This window comes from Rissa tridactyla, chromosome Z, assembly GCF_028500815.1.
Source record: "Rissa tridactyla isolate bRisTri1 chromosome Z, bRisTri1.patW.cur.20221130, whole genome shotgun sequence".
NCBI classification, from domain to species: Eukaryota; Metazoa; Chordata; class Aves; order Charadriiformes; family Laridae; genus Rissa; species Rissa tridactyla.
In genome coordinates this window covers 8259266-8280601 of record NC_071497.1, presented here as the reverse complement: position 1 = coordinate 8280601, position 21336 = coordinate 8259266, and the positions used below count along the sequence as shown (strand labels likewise).

Below are 21336 nucleotides of genomic sequence, written 5' to 3'. Positions count from 1 at the left end.
TTGATCAGTGGAGTTGGATTAGACAATCTCCAGAGGTCCCTTCCAACCCCAACCACTCTTGAATCTGTGAAAATAAGCTAAAATTACTGAAGGTGCAGAAGTAATCCAGAAATCCTGAAGTGTGTGAGGATATAAATAGTCATAGCAAATAATTATACATTTACCTCTTTGCTTTATTTTTATACGATGGATTGGTTTGATATGTGCTGTCTCCTTTGCAGAAGAAGATTGGAGAAAAATGAGGCAATTTGAACAGGCTCGTGTTTGATTGAAATGCTGTTCTATTTCTATCAGTATGAGTTCAATACATGTGCAAGCTTATGTCTCAATGTGAACCTATCTTCAAAGGCATTTTTATAGAGAAGAAATAGTTATTAATAGGGATTTTAAGGGGGATGCTTTTTCAAGTCACCTGAGTTCTGCGAAGGATATGTTCTGGGGGTTGTGGGGTTTTTTTTGTTGAGTTTTTGGGTTGGTTTTTGTTATGTGTGCTTTTGTTTGCTTGTTTGGTTTTGTTTTGTGTTGGTTTTTTGTTTTTTTTCACAAACTAATGTCCTTTTGTGTATCTTGCTCTCTCAAATGCTGGGCAAATAATAGAAAGGTCTAAGAGCAAGCAGGGGTAAATGACAATCTGGAGCAGTCTTCCTCAGCGGATTGGTCAGAAGAAAAAGAAACACTTTTGTTAATCAAGTAAACAATCTAAAATACTGTATCGGTAGGCTAGACATTAAAGCCTGCATTACGTTATACACATCCTATCTTAACTTTAATTTAGAGTCTTTGCTTATATCTGTCTGTGCTAGAAACTGCACTCTTCATAGAGATCATTATTGTGATTAATATTTGATCTCTAAAAGTACTGAGGAAACAGTATGTAGAATAAAATAAAAAGGAAGGAAAATAACCAGGGGTCCAGGTGGTAAAATCAAGAACTGTTTCTTGCTACTCCTAGTGAAAGATGATGAATCTTGGTAAGCTGCAATTTCAGTTTGAGCGTTAACCAAAAGAAGATTTAGGAAGAAATACAGGATCAGAAGCAGACGGGAAAGGCTATCATGGTTCTTAATGACAGTACATCTTTAATGGCCTGTTCTGTACTCTATTCAACCATTCTTCATCTTCAAAAGAATGGAATGAAATTTTCTTCGTAGACCTGATGTAATGCAAACTGAAGACACATCCCCCATTTAGTGGTCCTTCACTGTGATCAGTAAAACATGGATTTTCAAGTCTCTAGGTGTAGCTTTATTGTAAATTGACAGTTTATTAGCTTTTAAGGTTGTAAGTTACAGACTTGGAAAACTGGATCAAGAATGCGCAAGGAGACAGTTGCATCTGTTGTCTAATAGGGTTTAGATTCACAGTTTCCAATAAATCATAGTTAAAACATTCCACTCTTTGTTTTAAGGTTACTGTTATTCAGAATAACTTTACGCAAGTAGAATTGTGGGCTAGTAGCAATAAACCATTTTCAGACAGGGAAAAAAGAGACAGAACGTAATTCTTATGAAAAACACTGTATTCCTGCTACATTTCCATTAGTGTCTGGCACACTGCTATATGCCAAGGAAGGAATAGTATCCTAATATTTGCCTGTCCCTTAAGGTGTGAGCATGTGTCTGTATGTACATATAAATATATATACATGTTCACAAATATGTAAGTATTTCTCACATGTTTTTTTTCTGATAGTGTCTGAAGCTGAAATTTCTAGGGAGGCTGCTGACATGGAAATGAATAGAGAAAAGTATGTTGAAGAACTGAAGAAAGCATTGATAGCTGGGGAAGAATCAGCTGGCAGATATAACTTTGCTATTTCAAGAGATGAAGAAAATATGGAATGTCACTTCTCCTATGAAAGAAATCTGAAAGATGGCTCTGTAAGTATAGTTAAATGTTTAAATTTGACTGTTAAACTGTGAGGAGGACATTCTTGGTACATTTCTGTATTTTATTAGGTTCTTTTAAGTCAAATAGACCTGTGATGCATATTTCACATTGAATGAATATTGTGAATTCTGCTACAGGCCAAAGTAGGAACAAGTTTGTGGTTTCCTAGCAAAACCTGGTATCAATAGAAATATTTCTATGTTACTTTCTTAAATGCTACTGATTAAGTGTATTACTTTTATTTAAGTTTTGGCTTAGTGTAGTGATGAGACGAGGGAAAACGGTTTAAAACTGAAAGAGGTAGATTTAGGTTAGATATCGGGAAGAAATTCTCTCCTGTGAGGGTGGTGAGTCCCTGGCCCAGGTTGCCCAGAGAAGCTGTGGCTGCCCCATCCCTGGAGGGGTTCAAGGCCAGGTTGGACGGGGCTTGGAGCAACCTCGGCTGGTGGGATGTGTCCCTGCCCAGGGCAGGGGGTTGGCACTGGGTGGGCTTTAAGGTCCCTTCCAACCCAAACCATTCTATGATTCTGTGATTTATGTTTGGGGTTTTTTTAAGCAGGGTATGCCTACCTGTTGAAGCTGTAGCTTAGGAGGAAGCTGATGTGTTCCATAAGCTGTAACTTTGTTTTTAATTTCTAATTTGAGAAGTGTGCTTCCCTTTTGAAATTCCATCTCCAAATGCACTTCTGCTTTGCTCATTTCTTTCTTCTCTCTCTATACTGTCCTATATAAGGAAACATATTAAAAAGTAAGCAAGATTCTTTTCAAATGCTAAATCATACTTTTAAAATGAACTTGTCTATTACTTTAAGTATTTTGGAAGCTAACACTAAAATTGTTTCCTGTGTGGAAATGCATTAAATTACAGCTGGGAATGTGGTTCCATATTGGTTTCTTGGCTGCAAAGGAAAGGACCCTCTTAAAGCAAGAAAGAAGCCAGTATAATCTGTACGTGTAGATGCTTTTGGTTATTTCAGGTTATGGTTTGGTGTTAAAGCTTTTCTGGGGAAGAAGGTAATATAAGGTAACTTTCACTGCTTGTACTTCTCCCCCCCAAAACAAATTAAATAAAAATTAATGCTCTGTCTTTCCCAAGGTTTGTTACAGCTTCAGTTGTGATAGGATAGCAATTGGGCTGACTGACCGCTTGGCCAAATTAGGCAAATAATTTGGATTTAAAAAGCACTGATTTAAAATTGCAGTGATCCAGTTCAGGGCATAGTTCTGCAAAGTTTCACTGGCATTACTGAGGGAAAGAAAATTATGAGGAGAGAATGGAGATGAAATTTCAGATAGAGAAGAGCAGGAATGTCTTTGGCCGGATCTTTTTTTTTTCCTGGGGAAAAAACTCTGGCATGGAGTTGTGTCTGGCAGCAAAGTGTCTAGGGATTGTCCTACTTGCTTTGCTCTAAAAGATTTCTTCTTCAGACCATTGGGATGTGCTTTGCTTCTCATTTTGGTTAATTTTGACAGGTGGTAGCTTTTAAGAAACCAGCAGAGGTTTTTGACTTGTTTCTCTGTTTTAGTTTGGTTTTTTGTTACTACGTTCTCTGGGATGTATCTGTTGGAGGTGGGAGGTGGAAATACTTTTTACCTCTAAATTGGAAATAGGCAAGGAATACTGTATTGGTCACAAACCTGAAGTGGGGGTATGTGTGTATTTCACGTACGTGTATCTCTTAGATGAGATGAGGAAAAACTCACTTTAAAGAGGGGGGCCGTTCAGATTACCTAATCAGTAGCAGCTCACTTAAGTGCTTAGTGTTAGAGTCTTGGCTTCATTTTGGTAAGCAGATAAAGATTGATACAGTGGAATGAAGTTTGGCTCCTTAGGAGTACATCATTATAGGCCTTTTTCCTTGTGCGATATAGGAAATTTCAGCACAATCTGGCTCTTGACTGAGGTGCCAAAATTTAGCTGATGTAAGTCTTCCAATTTGCATTATCAATATCTCTGTATTTACCAGAGGCCTTATGGGCTCTATATCCCCTTCTTGACACTGAGTGCTGTTCACAAAGGGTCTAGGTCAAAAGTACTATATTACAGAGGGATTACAAGGTTGTACTTAGGAAATAAGAGCAGTGATTTTAAGAATCCTGTTTTTCTTGTCTGTGTCACACATAATAGATTCTCAATACCAGACAGATGAAATACATACTATATTTTTATCAAGGGAAAATATCTTCATATATGTGGGCCCACCTAATATATGTTTCCATCAATTAAGGCTTATGAGAAATTTAATTCATATGAAAACATCTTTATGTCAATGTGGGAAAATAATAACCTGGCCAAAGAAATTGAAAATACAAAGTGTCCTGATTGCTATGCGTGCTTTTACCTTTGGGTGTCAAAAGATTGTTTCTAGAAAAGTTGTTATTTCTTTGGTGAAAATACACCTTTTTTTTCTCCCTGTACTAAACTAATGCCTACAAATAAAATTGCCAAAGCCTTTATCAGAATTACAAGTAGCTTTCAGGTGTATAATAGAATATGTTTCAAACACTTTCCAAATTTTCTGTGATAGTATTAATGATGTATATCTTTCAGCATCAGATTAGGAAATTAATATTCCTGGGCTATGTACATCCAGAGGGCTGAGACTCACCTAAATGTACATTTACTGTAGAGGAAGCTGAGAGAAACTGCTCTGCAATTTAAGCATGACTTAAATTCAGTGTTTATCTCTTACCAGTATTTATTTTTCTTACTGGGTATTTGTCTTTACATCTTTTACTTAGTCATTATGAATGTTTTCTCTTTCTTGTCTCATATTTCAGCAAATGTATACAAACACAAATTACAACCTTCCCAGTCTTGAGAAGAGCGTTGTAGCGCGGAGGATGGGATGCGATGATGATGGCAGTGTGTGTCGAGAGAGGGGAGCTTTTGATTAAACTGTACTGCATTTCTTTTGTTAGATGTGCTACCTGCAGTCAAACTGAGAGATGGAGTTAGTCTTCATGTTTTTGTTTAAAGATGTGGGCATAAAGGAACAATCATTTCCAATTTTGACAGTAGTGCACTTAATACTACTTTCAAGTTCCCTATGTCTCCCTTCCTAGCCCATTATATTATTAATCATCGTTGTGAGAAAAGTACATTAAATTATCAGGAATGATTAGAAGATTGCTATTCTTAAACCAACATTTTTTTCATTTGATAGAGAACAAAAGAAGAGATTACAGAAAAGTATTCATGAAGATGTGGTTGGTTGTGCTTCAATACTGCATGTTTTGCTTATTCTTAAATAACGTGGTTAACACTTTTTAGTTAAAAAAACCCCAGGCTTATGAAATGCCTTGTTATACTTTGTGAGCTATAAATGCTTATCAGTTCTTGCACCTATCTATTATTGCAAATTTTTTCATTGAATAAGTACACAGGTGCCTAAGAATAAATTTTGTACTCTTAGAAAATAAATATGCCTTTTGTTAGAGGTATATGCATGCTTGTATACACAAACTTGGTTATTATAATGAAACCTATCTACAGGATGACGTTTATCACCAGCAGTCACCTATGCCCATCTCAGCCAGTAATTTCCAGTGTAGTGCTCTGCCATAGTTCTCCATCCAGTTTGTATAAGCCAAAATGCAGAGTAGAATTTCTACAAAATAATTCCCTTTTTTTCGTCTGAATACATCATAGGTTCAGTGGAGTTATCTCCTGGGCCCTTATTTACAAATGATAGCTACACAGTTTGTAAATAATTGGCTGGCTGAAAAGTCTGTGAGGTTTAGGCACATGATGGGTATACCACAATCGGAACGAGCATGTTAAAAATGTCTTGAAGAATTTACCGTGGTAAATTCTTGCAGCTTTTAAGAGAAGTTGCTTCCTATTCTGTCTCCTTGTTAAGAAGATTTGTATTTATTTGTAGATACCATAGTTTAAATTAATAATCTCAAATAACAGTCTTGATGCATTTATAATTCATGCTAGTTAATAATAGTACAGTGTTTATGTATTTTTGTTACTTCAATTCACAAAGAAAATGTGTCTGAGAAAGCAGAAAAAGAGGCGACAATTCTTTTTTTTTTTTGTGTGTATATTGCATCCATGTGGGAGAAATATATTGCTACATCTGTGTACACCGTCTTGGTGTATCTGTTGATCCTTGTTTCTTGCAAATATGTGCACATGTGAAACATACTCTGTACATGGTTAGCCTGCTTTGTATGTAGACTAGGAACTTAGTAAAGGGATCTAATTTGTCATAAATAACAGAATTTTTTGAATGGTAGTGCATCAGAAGTTGGTGTTCAAAATTTTAAGCCTGAAAAAGTAGTGTTTACAGTGTTACAGATTGGTAATTTAATCATTATTAACTATTGCGAAATAGTTTGCTATGTCACCAGTGTCACTTGATTTTTCTCTTCATGACTGTAATTTTCAGCTTGGTAATTACCAATGTTGAAATACTATATGTATATATATTATATAATTTTTAAACACATATGTCACTTTCAGGGGCTTAGTGCATGTGTAAATCTGAAATACTCTGTTTTCAATAGTCTGTTATTCTGATTATTTTTTTTTTTTAAAGTCATGGACTTGCATATTTGTTTTCCAGTCTTTTGGTAGAGAATATCTGTAGGTGATTTTGGACTAGTGACTGGTAATAGTCACTTGATGATGATAAAATGTGTTAGATACTGAATTTTTGTTTCCATAACTGTAGTATTTGCAATAATTTTTACCTTCTTTGTAGCAGCTTGCTAAAGATCTGCTTCCTTAAAATATAATTTTGTGCCAAAACTATATTAGGTGGTCTATAAGAGTGCAAATAAGAATAATGGAGTGAAGTTAAGCAAAGGAAAATATATGTATATTATTGGGAAATATTTTCTGGCGTTGAAATTTGTTTTACTGCTGAAGTGTTTGACAGAGGAAGTGGTAGCAGCCCCATTAGCCAGGCTCTCTTCAATGGTTCCCAGCGACAGGACAAGGGGCAATGGGCACAAGCTAGAACATAGGAAGTTCCGTTCAAATACACGGAAAAACTTCTTTACAGTGAGGGTGACAGAGCACTGGAACAGGCTGCCCAGGGAGGTTGTGGAGTCCCCTTCTCTGGAGATTTTCAAGACCCGCCTGGATGCAGCCCTGAGGGATGTGCTTTAGGCAATCCTGCTCTAGCAGAGGAGTTGGACTAGATGATCTCTAGAGGTCCCTTCCAACTCTGAAGATTCTGTGAGTCCGTGATTCCATTGCGTCAGTCACTTAAAAACTGACTGGGCAAAGGAATGGAAAATGCACTGTAAGTAACTATCCTGCGTTGGCAGTATAGTAGATTAGATGACTTAATAGGTGTTGTCCATCCCAAAAACCTGTGAATCTCTGCTTGCCTGCCCAGATTACTGTATATGTGAGCTCCCTTGGTCTGTGGTGCGATGAATGTCTTCTCTAAGGAACTTGTATTTACAGACAGACAGACACACACACACACAAGTTGAAGAGCACTAGGGTGGAGGATGTAGTTGTTGCAAGTTGACTCATGAAAACAGGCTTATCATCCCTCATGAGGTGCCACAGGTTGGTTGTTCAATGTTTGTTGTGTCTTTTGTAGTCTAGGTGGAGTGTTTGACGGGGTAAGTCTGACAGATGGTTCTCCACTATAGCAATAAATGTTGGTTTTGTAAACATCTCCTCATTGAGGTAAGCTTACAAACAAGCCCTTGAAGATCAGTTTGAATTTCCTTTTCTAGCTGATAGGGAAGAATAATTATCCCTTATTTACTTATGGAAGTCAATAAATTTAGAGATTAAAAACTTTTCTGTGGTTCCTCAAAATTACTTCCCTCTCTTTTGCACTGGATCATTAAGGCTGGAATTACACTTGTTAGCAAGAGCCCCATTTTGAAGGCCAAGAAGACCTGCAACAACTTCGGGGAGTGTAAGAAGGCAGGCGGCATCCAGATGTGAAATCCCTTTGGCAATTTTTTGTATAGCTTTTACCATCAGCGTAAGTAAAGATCAGGGCAGTCATTTACAGCGTCTGTGTAAGAGTCATTCAGAAGACTACAATTTACAATCTAATTCACCTGTTGTTTAGTTGATGAACAGGTAGGATCCTTCCATGAACTGATGTCTACCACCAAAGCTAGATGCTTAAAAGTAAATGCTTGCGACTACTGTGGCACTATTCTGATAGGATGAAACCACAGTTATATCTCCAAATCCTTTTCAAAGTGTTTATGACGATTAATATATAGTAATGACGTATATGTAACATTTATGTAATGAATGAGTCTACTTAAGTACTGATTTTTTTTTTTTGAATGGATAGAAAACTTCCCCAGGTCACAAATAATTCATATCTGATTTAGAGAACATGTGATGTTTATTTTGCAGTGTCATAGTTGCATGTAATTTTAAAAATATCAGGATAAGAATGATAATCTAACCGAAAGGAAGTCCATAAGAATTTTAGTACTTATCTTTTTGAAACGGTGATCAAAAAAAGCTAAAATACTGTCTGTGTTTTATAAAAGCTTTTTCTAGCTGTATCTCGGCCTGATGTAGCTGAACCTAAAAAATTACGCCTTTAAAAATTCTGGTGTGTTTTGTGATTTATCTTCTTTATGACAGGTGGCTTTGCCGCAGGGTGTTCAGCACTCTGCCCTTAGGAACTGTTTTTAGGGTGGTGAGGGCAAAGTCGACTGTTAAGAGTCACATTAAAATAACAATGGGTTTGGTATACAGTGGGACTTGTGTGTCAAGCCAGCTGCAATGCAAAATGGGCCACACACACAGAGATCTCAGTGAGGGGCCATTGGGGCTGGGCCAGCTAAACTGCTGCCACCTAAACAAACACCATCACAGAGTCAGTGATTTAGCGCTTGATCTAAGTAGGTGACCACTTGGAAGTAAATCTTTCCAAGTACTTCAGCGAGTCACTCCACGTATAATAAATAATGGAAATCCGGCAAGATTTTTTTTTTTGTGCTGGCAATTAAATTGATTAAATAGCTTTTGATAAACAATTATTTGAGTGCTAGCCGTCTTCTTTTTTTACAGTAATGTGACAGGCTCTGTTTTTTTTTCTTGCCTTTTGCATAAATTTGTAAACAGGGAAGATAGGAGCTTAAGAAATTCTGCCTTAGGTACAGTACTGTTGCTAGTTAGGCTGATGGAAGAGGTGCTGTTCTTTGTCTCTTCCGCTTCCTGTGGCTGCTTTTCCGTGGTCAGTTTTGTGAGTTCATTATAAGTTTACTGCAAGTTAAAAATAGTTGGAGAAATTCATGCTTTCCAAAGCTTTCCAAAACTCCATGCAAACCAAAACTTTTCACAGCATACTGAATGAGTGAAGTAGAATTGGTAGAGCTCTTTGTGCTCTCCAAACTGTCTTGGTTCAAGGTTTGAGTAGTTCCTTTGCTCCAAACCACTGAGGATGTGTTGTTTGGATAACAAAGGTCACTGAGAGTTCAGATTGTTTCCCAGGCAATTCGACTAAATGCTCAACTGAAAAGACAGAAGGATGAAATGATTAATTTTTAGGTCACTGTAAAGGCAATGACTCTTCTGTATCATTTATATCTATGTACTTCAGGATTTAAGAGCATACACTTCAATGAGTTTCTCAGAAGCCCGGTTTAGAAATAGTTTACTAATGTGCCTTATATAATAAAAACAGCATGTTATCTTTTGCGTAATCTCAGACTTTAAAGTGCTACATGATTTTCCCCATCTCGCTTGATGTGTACTTTTATGAAGACTTCAGGTCTTGTAGGTACACTTTAGATGCAGCGGGTCACTTCTGTAGCCTTGAGGTAAGAAAAGTTTTGGTTTTTTTTAACAAAATTATTCCCCCCCCCCCCCCCCAGTATTAATCGAATATTAATATGCATTCAATATTTGAAAGAAAAGTCCCGGAGAATTAAGTTATGCTGTTTTCTTTGTTTAGCTATTTGACTGCAATATTTTTCTTGGTTTGGAGAATTGTTGTGGGGAAGTGCATTTAAAATGCCAGTAGTATATACCTTTAAATATGAGGGATTGTTGAAAAAGGAAGAATAAACGCTGCAATAAATAAATACTACTCCAGTTTCTCTCTACCTGTTAGGATTTGTGGATTTCACTGGAAATATCCAATTGAACAAAAATAGTAGTTTAACTGCTTTAAGTTCTATTGTAAATGACACTATAAAGGGCATTGTCTTATTTCACGAGTGCAATGACAGCCTAAATATATTAAAATAGCAGTAAAATGTTCTTAAAATAGCAAAATAACAGATATTGATTTGATTTATAAAAGAAAAAATTGTCAGTTGTCCTTTCTCCCTCCTGATGTTATTGTATTGTCTCCCCTCCCTTCCTCTCAATTCCCTCAGATTTTCCCTTTTTGGCATACCTGCTGTGCATTTCAAATCTCTGTGTAGACATCAAGGCTTACTTTTACTTGTACAGCTGAGTACAAATGCTTTCATTTTAGGAGGAAAATCTTTAAATCATGACGTATTGACAAGTCTTAGTTTCCCAAGAAAAATACAGGGGACAGTAGATGCTCTGGAAAAGAGATTACTGTGTGTGGGGTTTAAAACTTCACTACAAGACTCTAGTCCCATATTCTCTGTAAGGATGAGCAACAGTCAGAGCCTGAAAAACACCAAGAATCTCACCCATGTTTCTCTTCAGAAATGTTTTTGCAGCTCCAGAGGAAGCATCAGTCTTTCTACCTGTAAGGGCACAGGAAGGCCCTTGAGCTCGGGGGGAAAATGTTTTGTTAAACTTTGCATTTGCTAAAATAGAACCTTTACCAGTATAAAATATTGAATGGTTATGTTTTAACCCTCAAAGCTTTGAGTAAATGCTTCTAGTTAATTTCAACACATATACTAGTTCTGCTACAGTTACATACTGAAATAGTCTCAAAATATAACAAAAGAACAAATTTGAGATGTCCGTTATTTTTAAAAAAACTGGCAAATACAAAAATATCTGTGTGTAATGTGATGCAGAAGTAAGGCAGCTGTAGTACTTGCAGTGAGGAAGGTGTTACACTTCCTGTTGTTGACGTGAAATACCTTATGGAGTCACTGTGTATTAGTAACTCTGACATAAAAATAAAGTTTGCTCTGAGCAGTGAAAACAAGTCCCTATTTCATGGTACAACAAGCAGAGCAAGGTTGACTGTTTTCTGGTGGAACAGAAAACAGTCTATTCTAATTTTGTTACCTCACTTTAAACGCCATAAACTGTTGTGTCTGACCATAGGATTTTACAGAATGTTAATTACTACCTGTGAAGTGTCAGAGAGCATGTTGACTAAGTTTGTTATTTATCATGGAGGACAAAGCCTAAGGCTCTTTGGTTTGAGATTTAAAATTTGAAGACAAATCACATATATATTTGAAACTTTTGTTGAGTCAGATATTCATTTAGAGTTGTTCTAAAAGATATTACTATCACTAGAAAATCCTTTGGAAGATAGGTTCTCTGTTTTTCAAACCTTGAACTTTTTTTTCAAATCTTACAGAACTACATTTCCCAGAGAGGTAAATATGGCATACAATTTCAGGAGTAAGTTTCTGCATAGTATTATTCCGTGGAAAAGCTCTATGTCTTGTTATCCTTTTTTTTTTTTTTTTAATTTCTCTCAGATGCTCCTTCCAATAGCATCTGACATTTGATTTCGAATTTAGCTTTAATTGCTTTGTTGGATATAAAACGTAACTGGTACTAGTTTGGGATTATTTGGGTTTCCAGAATGCAAATCCTTGTCTTTCTGTATGTGTTCTTCTCTGACAAATCTAAATTTTGGGGGTTTTTTTTAGGACTTCGAGGTACAGATTTTTGTTCAGTTCATACAAGCACAATGTCTTCTCAGTGCATGTTGTCTTCACGTTGTCTTCTCAGTGCATGATTAATACCTGTTGGTTATTAGTATAACACAAATATATAAGCATATGCTAATTTGTGGTAACAGAATCTTGTCAACGCTCTTAGGAGCTGCAGAGGTACCAAAAAATGGAATTTGGAAACAGTCAGGGGTTTTTTATTGCTCATTAAGTCCAGATTATTGCATCATTACATTATTCTACAGCTTTTAACCGGATTTAAATGCGGGAAGGAGAGGGCCAGAGGGCAGGGAATGGAAAAAACCCTCCAACACTTAGATATCAGTAGGAAAAGAAAAATTATGCAGACGTGTCCTCATCCTCTCCAAAAATAAACTGCATTCTCCAATCCAGGAATTGCTGGTGTGGCCTTTAACAACAAATACGTGTACATCTCATCAGATTCAGTCTCTTACATACTATGTGGGACTTAAAAGGGAACCTCCTAGGTGAGATAACGTCCTTTCATTTGCAAAGTGATGCTTTTCAGTAGCAGTTTCTGTCAACAAACAGGAGTGTTTCATTTTAGTTTTGTCTTGCATCTCTACATTCCTATATTTTCTTAATAGCAGCAGTTTATCAATGATTTACATAGTCAGGTACAGTCTATATTATAGTTTGTGAGTCTGCATGCATATAAACTGATAAGTGTGGGTGACTGTGTCCTTAGTCTAAACCTATTTTAAATTGCTTTTTTTTTTGTTAATAGAAAATAGTGCATGAAACATACTCTTCATTATTGGATGATGCTTAATACATTTGTAGTTTATTTTGGGATTAAATGCTAATTTAGCTAACATGATTTAATGCAGAACTTGAATTACAATCCTCCTCAAATTTTCAGTTCTTTGTTACATTTTATACGAGTTCTCTGTGCACTTAGTTGATTGCTATACAACTCATAAAGCACTAGGAGATAGATTTTCATGGCTTCATACTGAACTTGTTACCTTGCAGTTGTGTTTTGTACCTGTTCAATTTTAACCAGAATGAAAATTTTTTATGCTATGTATAGCTAGTCCATCCCAGAAACATTATATGGATGGATTTTGCTATTTATTTGGAATAAACCTGACCATACCCTTTTGCACTAGCCTGAATCTATACTCTTCTTCTCTGAACTGAATCACTCTTAGGAAAAAACTGTTTATGTGCTATCTAATATAGCTTTTAGAGACTTACTAACTTGAGCTATTGACTGTCAATTACAGTGCAGGTAAAAGTTCTAGTTTAGATTAGAGGTCTAAACCTGAGGTACTGTGGTGAACTTGAATGTATATAGTTGGAGAAAAATTGTGAGTTTATCTAGCCTTTACAAGTACTGTTTTATTTTCAATTTAAAGTACTGTTGAAGCTAAACAAAAATCTTATTAAACAACCATCCCTATCATGAGAACGTGATGTTTTTTAACTAACCCAGAGACAGCTTATAATTTTTTAAGGGCTTTTTTGGCTAACAATTGAAAGTTGAAGAATTTACTATCATCTTCCGTGGATTCAAAAACGAGTTAGAACAGTGTAGTCTTGCTACTTGCTTTGGGCAACCGATTTTCTAAATCAGCCATTCACCACTTCATTATTTTGGTTTTGTCAGGGTTACTGATGCTGTATCTGAAATACATTAAGCAATGTAGAATCATAGAATGTGTTGGGTTGGAAGGGACCTTTAAAGGCCATCTAGTCCAACCCCCCTGCAGTGAGCAGGGACATCTTCAACTAGATCAGGTTGCTCAGAGCCTCATCAAGCCTGGCCTTGAATGTCTCCAGGGATGGGGCCTCCACCACCTCTCAGGGCAACCTGGGCCAGTGTCTCACCACCCTCATTGTAAAGCACTTCTTCCTACTGTCTAATGTAGTTTTAATCTCATTAAGAAATAATGAGATGTTTTCTAGGACATAGGTTGAAACTGAGCATGTTAAACAAGAATGCGAATACTACTGAATAGCAAACAGCGGGATGTTTGCTATTACATACATGTAATTATAATCAAAGGTGAAAATTTTGCCCTGTGTCAATGGAAGTTCTTGAACCCACTGAAATGGTACCTTCCTTCATATTATCTGTTGAACAATGAAGATTTCTGTAAACTCAGTCATCTTGGTTATCCGTTATTCTCCAAACATTCCTGTATCCTCATACTGGGGGACTGATTTAGTAATATTGTGTATTAATAATGACAGTTGTCTACTGTCATTACTAGAAGGCAGCCCTGAAGTTTGGTGCTTATTGTAAAGCAGCTGTCTGTCTCTGGGTCTTGTCTTAATCTTAAGACAAGACAGTATCTTAAGATAGCACGACTATCTCCTCTGTGGTTCTCTTCTGTGGAGACTTTACCTATGCTATTGCAGTGAGTGTTCTGGAACGAAATCCATGCCCGAAGATAGACAAGTAAGAAATGTCTCTCTCTGGTCACTCCCATCCCTACTTGTCCTAGAGCAGAGATGTTCAGAAAATAACTGTTGTATTTCCAAAAATGTCCCTCATGGCATGTCAGCAGCAAAACAAAAAAAGTACCTAGACACATTTATGAGTTTTTCAGGATTACTTATGAAGAAAATTTGTATACTTCTGAGATCTGTCTGTGGTTTTGATCTGTCAGTATTTTCTGAAGAACGGCATTAAAATATTTAGTATTTATTTTATTTTTTATACACAGTAACTGGTATACAATAAACCAATTATGATTCTGAGAGACCCAGCTGAAGGTGCTCTTAGCTGTGATGGGGGGCAAAAACATGTTTTCATTGGCTGTAAATAAATAAATGGGAATACTCTCTTGTTCTGGAAATCAGAGGAGTAATCAGCCTGTTGGTACACTTGTGTGTTAGCTTGAAAAATCTGTAAACTGTGTAACTAAGATGTTCTGCTTTCAAGAGTCCTTGCAGGCTATGAGTCAATTATTCACGGTATTTGGGAAAGGGATATTTTAATAAAGCGGCTATTTGGATATGTGGTAACAGAAGTATTGTGCTAACCAGTGTAAGGTGGTATGTTATGCATATTAGCTACCTGACATAGTTACAGTTTAAAAATTCTTATTTCGGTGATATAATCCAGTGATAAAAACATCCTTTTTCTGGGGAAAAAAAAGTTGATGTAGTAGTCCTTTACCTTGAGAGAGAGGGTAAGTAAAAGAAACAAACCAAAGCTGTTCCACACTTGCCTCCAAAATTGCTTGATTAGTAATGAAGTTTGTTTCTTGTTCTTTTTCTGCAAGCATACAATCTTGTAATAGCTTTAGTAATTTTCATGGATTTTAACAGTTTATCCTAAGTTCTATCACTTTATATTTTATTGTTAGAAAATCAGTGTTCATGTCCACCTTTAATAGCATGTAACAATACAAAAGCGTATGTATAACCAGTCAGTGCTCTTAACAACTCAATGATTGAGGGCACAAAGGAGTGCAAATTATTCAAGGTAAAGGCATCCTTAATTTGTGATGAAAATAATTCTGCTAGATTGTGTGTGGGAAGGGTGGGTGGACCAGACTTGTCCGTTAACTCTTAGGCAGGCTACACCTAGATTTTTGAATGTCAAAACAGATTCAAAGGGCATTGGAAATGGATAAATACACTGGTTTTGAGAGTGAGAACACTTGGGCTCAATAGTTTTCACAAGACCCTCATACATGTCACTGCTAAAATCCTGGTGAAGGCCTGACTTCGTATTGCAAATGCATTTGATTTACCATGCTAATTTAAATTTTCCTTTTTTTCTGTGGTCCTTGAGAATTTTTGAGTCCATTTTTCTAAAGCATCTATTTTCTTTGTGCCTAGAATGTCAAGAAGGTGGGAAGTTATGTAGCATTTACCACAGGGTAAGACATGAGACCATTCACTGTGGCTAAGTATCTTGATTTGTGGAAAATAACTGGAGCACATACTACTCTTATTTTCTTGCTATTATACTCTTCAGTCAGTGTGATGGATCTCTCTATGTTCAGTGGCACAAATGTGAAAAGTGGGCACTACCTAACCCAAAAAACTCAAACTCGACAGGAAAGATGACAGGTACACATCCTTGATGTCTGAATTTCTCATGAGGAAAATAAACCCACTTCTCTAGTGGAGGAAAGAAATTGGAGAACTGCAAAACTGCCTTCGCTGCCTTCAGTAGCGAAACCAGACTGTGAATGTCCAGGGAGAGAGTTGAGCTGAAGGTCTTGACTGGTTCACAGGCATTAATAGCAGACACGATGCCGGTACCTGTATTAGCCTAGAGAATAACTGTCAGCATCTGGAGGAGGTGGCATCTCTGTTCTTTAGCCGTGCTGAGCTTGAGCCGGTGGCAAGGTATTCAGGAGTTGAGCTGAGGGAGGTGTGAGGTCTTGGAATGAAAAGTAGAAAGTCACAACTTAGAAAGGAGAGGTGAATTTGAGTGTAAATAATGTAATCAAGGTTTAACATACAGGCAAATAAAGAGACCAGTCTAAACAGCAAGCATTTTAAAGCCATCCTGGTGAGCTGGCAATTTAAAACGAATGCTTGATCAGAAACAGGAAAAAGAAAAAAAGCTTAATTTACTTTGGCTTTAACTCCTTTTAGACAAGCTGATATCTAAAATTGACACTAAAACTTTATATTACTAACCGTTTTTAAGACCTGGAGTTGGGAGGTAGCGTGTTCTCAGGTTTTACCCATCCTAAATTAGCTGTGTGGTTTATCTCAAGTTTTCAGACAGTACTTCTATAACATGAATGCAGTGGTTTCTTTTTGGTGTGCTGCCAGAGCTGCATGTGTTCATCAAATGTTGTTTAGTCATTGCAGCATGTTTATGCCATCTGGAAATGCATGTGCTTCCCTTCCTGAACAATGGTCTTTAATCAAGACCACTATTATGGAAAGGCTAGAAAGAGTAGTATACATAATCAGTAGGATGCCAAAATTAGAATTACACATACATTTTTCCTAACCCTATCATGTTGCACTTAGGGTAACAAGCTTCCAGAGGGTACCACATCTCTGGAACTAGTACCTTTATCTGTGATCTCTCTTACTTCTGTGTATATTATTCAGAGTCCAAATCATTTAAAGAGCTTCAGGGTAATAATGACAAGTCAAGAGTCATCACGGAGAATTGTAAGCCTATAGGAACTGCCTGCTATCTTTTATTTGTTAAGAAACTCCATTTTTGCAGGTCTATCTAAACAGAAACATCCACAAAACCATTTCACATCTGTTGTACTCCTTTCTTCATGTTACAAAAGCATGAGCTTTTTGTTCCACACATTTTTGGAACAATTTCTTAATTGTGTTAAAGCTCCAGTGGCTTTTTGCAGTTGGTACTAAAAGAACACGTAGACAATGCAAATGTGTTTGAGATGCTGGTAATTCACTTTGTAAAAGCCAGGGACCGAAGTGTGCTTGCTAGCATTCTGAAAATGTGTGCATTCACAGATGATATTCAAGAAGCAGGAATATCTATTCAGTCACATATGTAAAACTGATCTAATGTTTGTTGAATTACATAATTATTGAAGTTCATCTTTTGCATATATGATGCTTAGCGTTTCCTAGTAATTTCTAGTAATTTTTTATGCCAAATAAAGATGTTTTGTTTTAACAATGCCTCTTATATTGGCAAGTTGAATTTTTTAGTGTGTTTTTTGTGTTTTGTTTTTGTTTTTTTTCCCCTGTGAAAGTCAGTAGTGGGGGCAGGGAGGAATGTCTCTTTTCAGGTTTTCTGGTTGTGCTGTAGTGCTTGATAAAGCTGTGCTAGTTAATCACAGTATTCCTACAGCTGTTTGAGAGAACTCTCCTGGATCTTTCTCCCTTCTTAAAAGCAATTTTTTTTTTGAAACTGATTTTTTTTTTTTAATTTTTTTCTTTGGTTGCCATTTTAAGACTTTTGACAGGTCAAGATCTAGCTGCCTAATCGTGGATCGATCCAGACACGTAATCAGGGTTCGTCATACTGCTCTTCCAGATGCATAATCAGGGTTCATCATACTGCTCTTTCAAGAGTCTCAGAGTTTCCATGTTGAAAAAGAGAAGTTTGAAACTGACCCAGTGATAGGTCTTTCTGCATGTCAGGGAGGCGCTGGACCTGCATAGGTAGGCTTACAACTTGATGTTACCACCATGTTTGTGTGGAGGTTCTCTGTGTGATTGCACAGCTAATTCAGGGGTTGATAGAAGGGACTTCTGTTATATGCTTCCTGCTAAATTTACCACAGCCAACATACTCGTTTCTGATTCATGTCAGAACTTTATGAAAACGTGAGTGCAATCAAATGTTTATCAGTTACCTGTCAGTCTAGGATTTTAGATAATTAGTTTTTAGTTCTCTGTTACTTTTACATGAAGAAACACTTGTATTTCGTGGTGTATGAGTGACTCAACTTGGTAATTTGTTCATGTAAAACGCAGTAACAATTTGATGTTGTACATAGCCAGTCTTAATCCTGGCATCTGAGCTGTCTTTTTCAGAAGAAGTAGACTTTCAGTTTTCCCTGTGCAATATCCTCTGCAGGAAGGCAAGGGCAAATTTCATCATCTGTCAGAGTTTCCCTTATACTGGATATGTCAGTCCTTGGAACATATGCTTCAAATTTGATTGCATTTCTTCAGCATAAGCTGAAGCTTGTATCCACAATTCCATCCTATATGTTTTTTCTGGATACATTAAGTTTCTCCTGGGTGGTAGCTTTTTTTCCCTGGAGTGGTTTCTGAACTATGACAAGAAGGAGCTTACCCCACAAGTTCGAGCGTGTAACTGCTATAGACCACTCAATTGGAGTCATACTACCTAAAACGTAACTCTCTAACGAAACAAGAAAGAATACAAAAGAAATTGTAACAAATTAAAAAATGGGTAGTTTGTGTACTTGAGCATGGAAAATGATGTAATTCAACAAATGGCAGCTACTTTAATTAAAAAAAAAGAAAAAAAGTCCCTAGATGTCAGGTCACGTGCCTTAAGAAAATAACACATAGATTCCACAACATATGAGCATTTTCCTTTCAGCTACAGCTTTAAACTTAATCCGGACTGTGACATTGGAGAGAAATATATTTCCATGTGGTAAAAAAATTATTAGTATTTGTTAAAAACTTCATGTGGGTTTCTCCATAAGTAAGGCATAAAACTGTTAACGCTTCAGTAGTCTGGTGGGTGACATACAACCTCTGTGCCGTATTGTCTTCAATACCTTTGGAGGGAAAGTGGATGCTAAAAGAAAGTTGTCTTTATCATATGCATTCTTTCTTTTTGGGAGCCAGAATGATACAACTTACTAGCGTGTGATAGAAAACCCAGATATACCAGGCTGAATTGAGCTCTCTGTAGACTTAATTCAGGATGGTAACAACATGCATTATTCTGAGAAGGAAGTACCTATTTTGCTGTAAGGTTAAGGTAGCAGCTAAGAAAAAATATATGAGATTTTGAAATTATTTTTTGAGTGTTGAGATACATTGTGGGAAATAGTTTTATTAAATGGACAAGTTGTACTGCTACACTAAGGCTCTGAGTGTAAGTTTTCTCTTTCATTGATATGCATGAATCCTGATCCTTTTTTGCTGCTGTAAATTATAAGATTTCAGTAGTATCATGCTGAAATGGAACGAAATTTCTTCCTTCTTGTTTAAGAGAAGCAATTTATGATTCGTTGGAATCATTTTAGCTTAGTTCAGCTTAGTAGTGTTTTTGCTTGCATAAATTTTGAAAAGTTTCAACAATTGTGGAAATAAGGTAAAGACTATTGAAATGTTTTTTCTGTTTCTTAGAATTCAGAAAAACAAATTTATAGTGGAAAGTTGACATTTATTTGGTGGGATTCTCTAATGGATGCTTAAATCTTTAATGGATGTTATGTAGTTATTGTTTTCAAGATACTGTGCAACGTGATGGAAATACGTATTCTTCTTGTATTTATTATTAAAGCTTTGGGGTAGTGTTCAAGAACAGCTTATAGCTGACAGCATAAATTGACTGTTGTTAACACCCAAGCTATAGACATTTGCTACTTTAGAAAGTAATCCTGTCTCTTACATTATCACAGTTTCGATTATCCAATCATTTTATTAGATGGAATGGTCTGGCGTTTCTACAGAAGTTCCGCTGGAAGCTTGTACAAGTTGTAGTTAGTTTTGAAAAGCTATATTTAACCTCTTAAGCAACTTATATGGCCTTTTTTGGAGGAGTGTACCTTTTGGCAAGTGAACTTATATTTTTACTTTATAAAACAAGACAGTGGGAGGTGTTACTTTGGTGAGGCCCCAGTAAACCTGATTTGATAAGGAGATATCCATCTTAGCTATGGTATAAATGTGATCTTTAAAAATTTGGGGTAGATCCAATTTTTTGTATTTATCTGCAGGTCATCTCATGGATGATATATTGTCTGTATTCCACAGTGTTTCTTATGGGACATTCTAGCTATAATCTCACCAGATCAGAAAAATAAGTGTTGAAAAACAATAATGATAAGATTTCTTAGTTCAAAGTATTGCAAGCTCTTGATATATCAAGCATTTTTATAAATGTTTGTTATAAGAGATTGTCTTTTAAATTTATGGCCACCCAGTTGTTTCTCTCCTCTTCGTCAGCCTGAAGGTAGGCAGAATCCTGACATCCAGGCAAATGACACACCTCTTGCTTTTAGATGAGGATATAATGTTTTTTGGTAATGCACGGAATACAGCTTTGTTATTGCTCATTGGTCAGATAGAAGATACTACACCAAGGGAACACTTGAGGCACTTATTTCTATTTGAAAATTGCAAGTTTATGATGATGTTTTTAGAAGAATTTTTGTCAGGCATTGACTAAGTCTGTATTGCTTTGCAGGGGGGTGGGGGTAGATTTAAAACAGATTTGTTTGTGGGGCTTTTTTATCTACGTCTTAAGTGATGGGTATCTTTAATAAGCACTCTTATAACCTTTTTGCTTTGATTAGATTTCTGAAACAAAAACTTGATGATAATATTGCAATGCACACATTCTGTTCAAAGTTCTCCTCTTTCTTTTCCTGCAGGAAAGCCTACCCCCTGCCTCAGTGGTATACTGTGGTATCTGCATATGTTAAAATTTCTGTATACATTTTGTGTAGCAGATTAGAGCAGAGTCTAAGCAAAAGGATCTCTTCAGCAGACAGACCAGGCAAGTTCTTTGTTGACCAAATCAGGACCCGCTAGTAGCGGCCAGGTGTAGGGTAAGAGGGATTCTCCGCACAGCCTTCCTTTCAGCACAATCCTTAAAGTAAGGAGAGAAGACAGGATTATCATCCAGCTAGTCCTCTCCATTTCAGTAAAATGTTTTTTCATGTACATGCTAGCCTTTCTTCTCTTCCACCCTGCCTTATAAACCTTATTTTAAAATACAGAAAATAAAGGTGCCAATAAAACTTGAAGTCGTAACTAAGACATAGTCAAGCCCATAGAGTTTTATTGCAACAATTAAGAATTTCCCAAGTGCTGTCTGTAATGAATGAACTCTTGGTTTCCCCTGAGGTTGGGCATTTAAGTTGGGAGATGATTCTGTTACAGATCCCAGCTGCTCTCTTCAGTGAAGAAAAGTGAGTATTCATAGCCATGGCCTAAGGAGAGTTGTTTAAGAGATAGGATCTGGTTTCCTTCAGTGTTTGTTTTCAAGGATTATCT

General features: G+C 36.6%; 1 protein-coding gene across 5 annotated transcripts in view; it reads left to right on the top strand.

The window, feature by feature from the left end:
* The window catches only part of XRCC4 (X-ray repair cross complementing 4), a 188459-nt gene that overhangs the window by 25135 nt on the left and 141988 nt on the right, over positions 1 to 21336 (top strand). For all 5 annotated transcript variants that reach the window (XM_054186515.1, XM_054186514.1, XM_054186513.1 and 2 more), the window contains exon 3: positions 1693 to 1880. In XM_054186515.1, coding sequence (XP_054042490.1) covers positions 1693 to 1880 — 188 coding nt within the window. The remainder of the gene's footprint in view (positions 1 to 1692; positions 1881 to 21336) is intronic.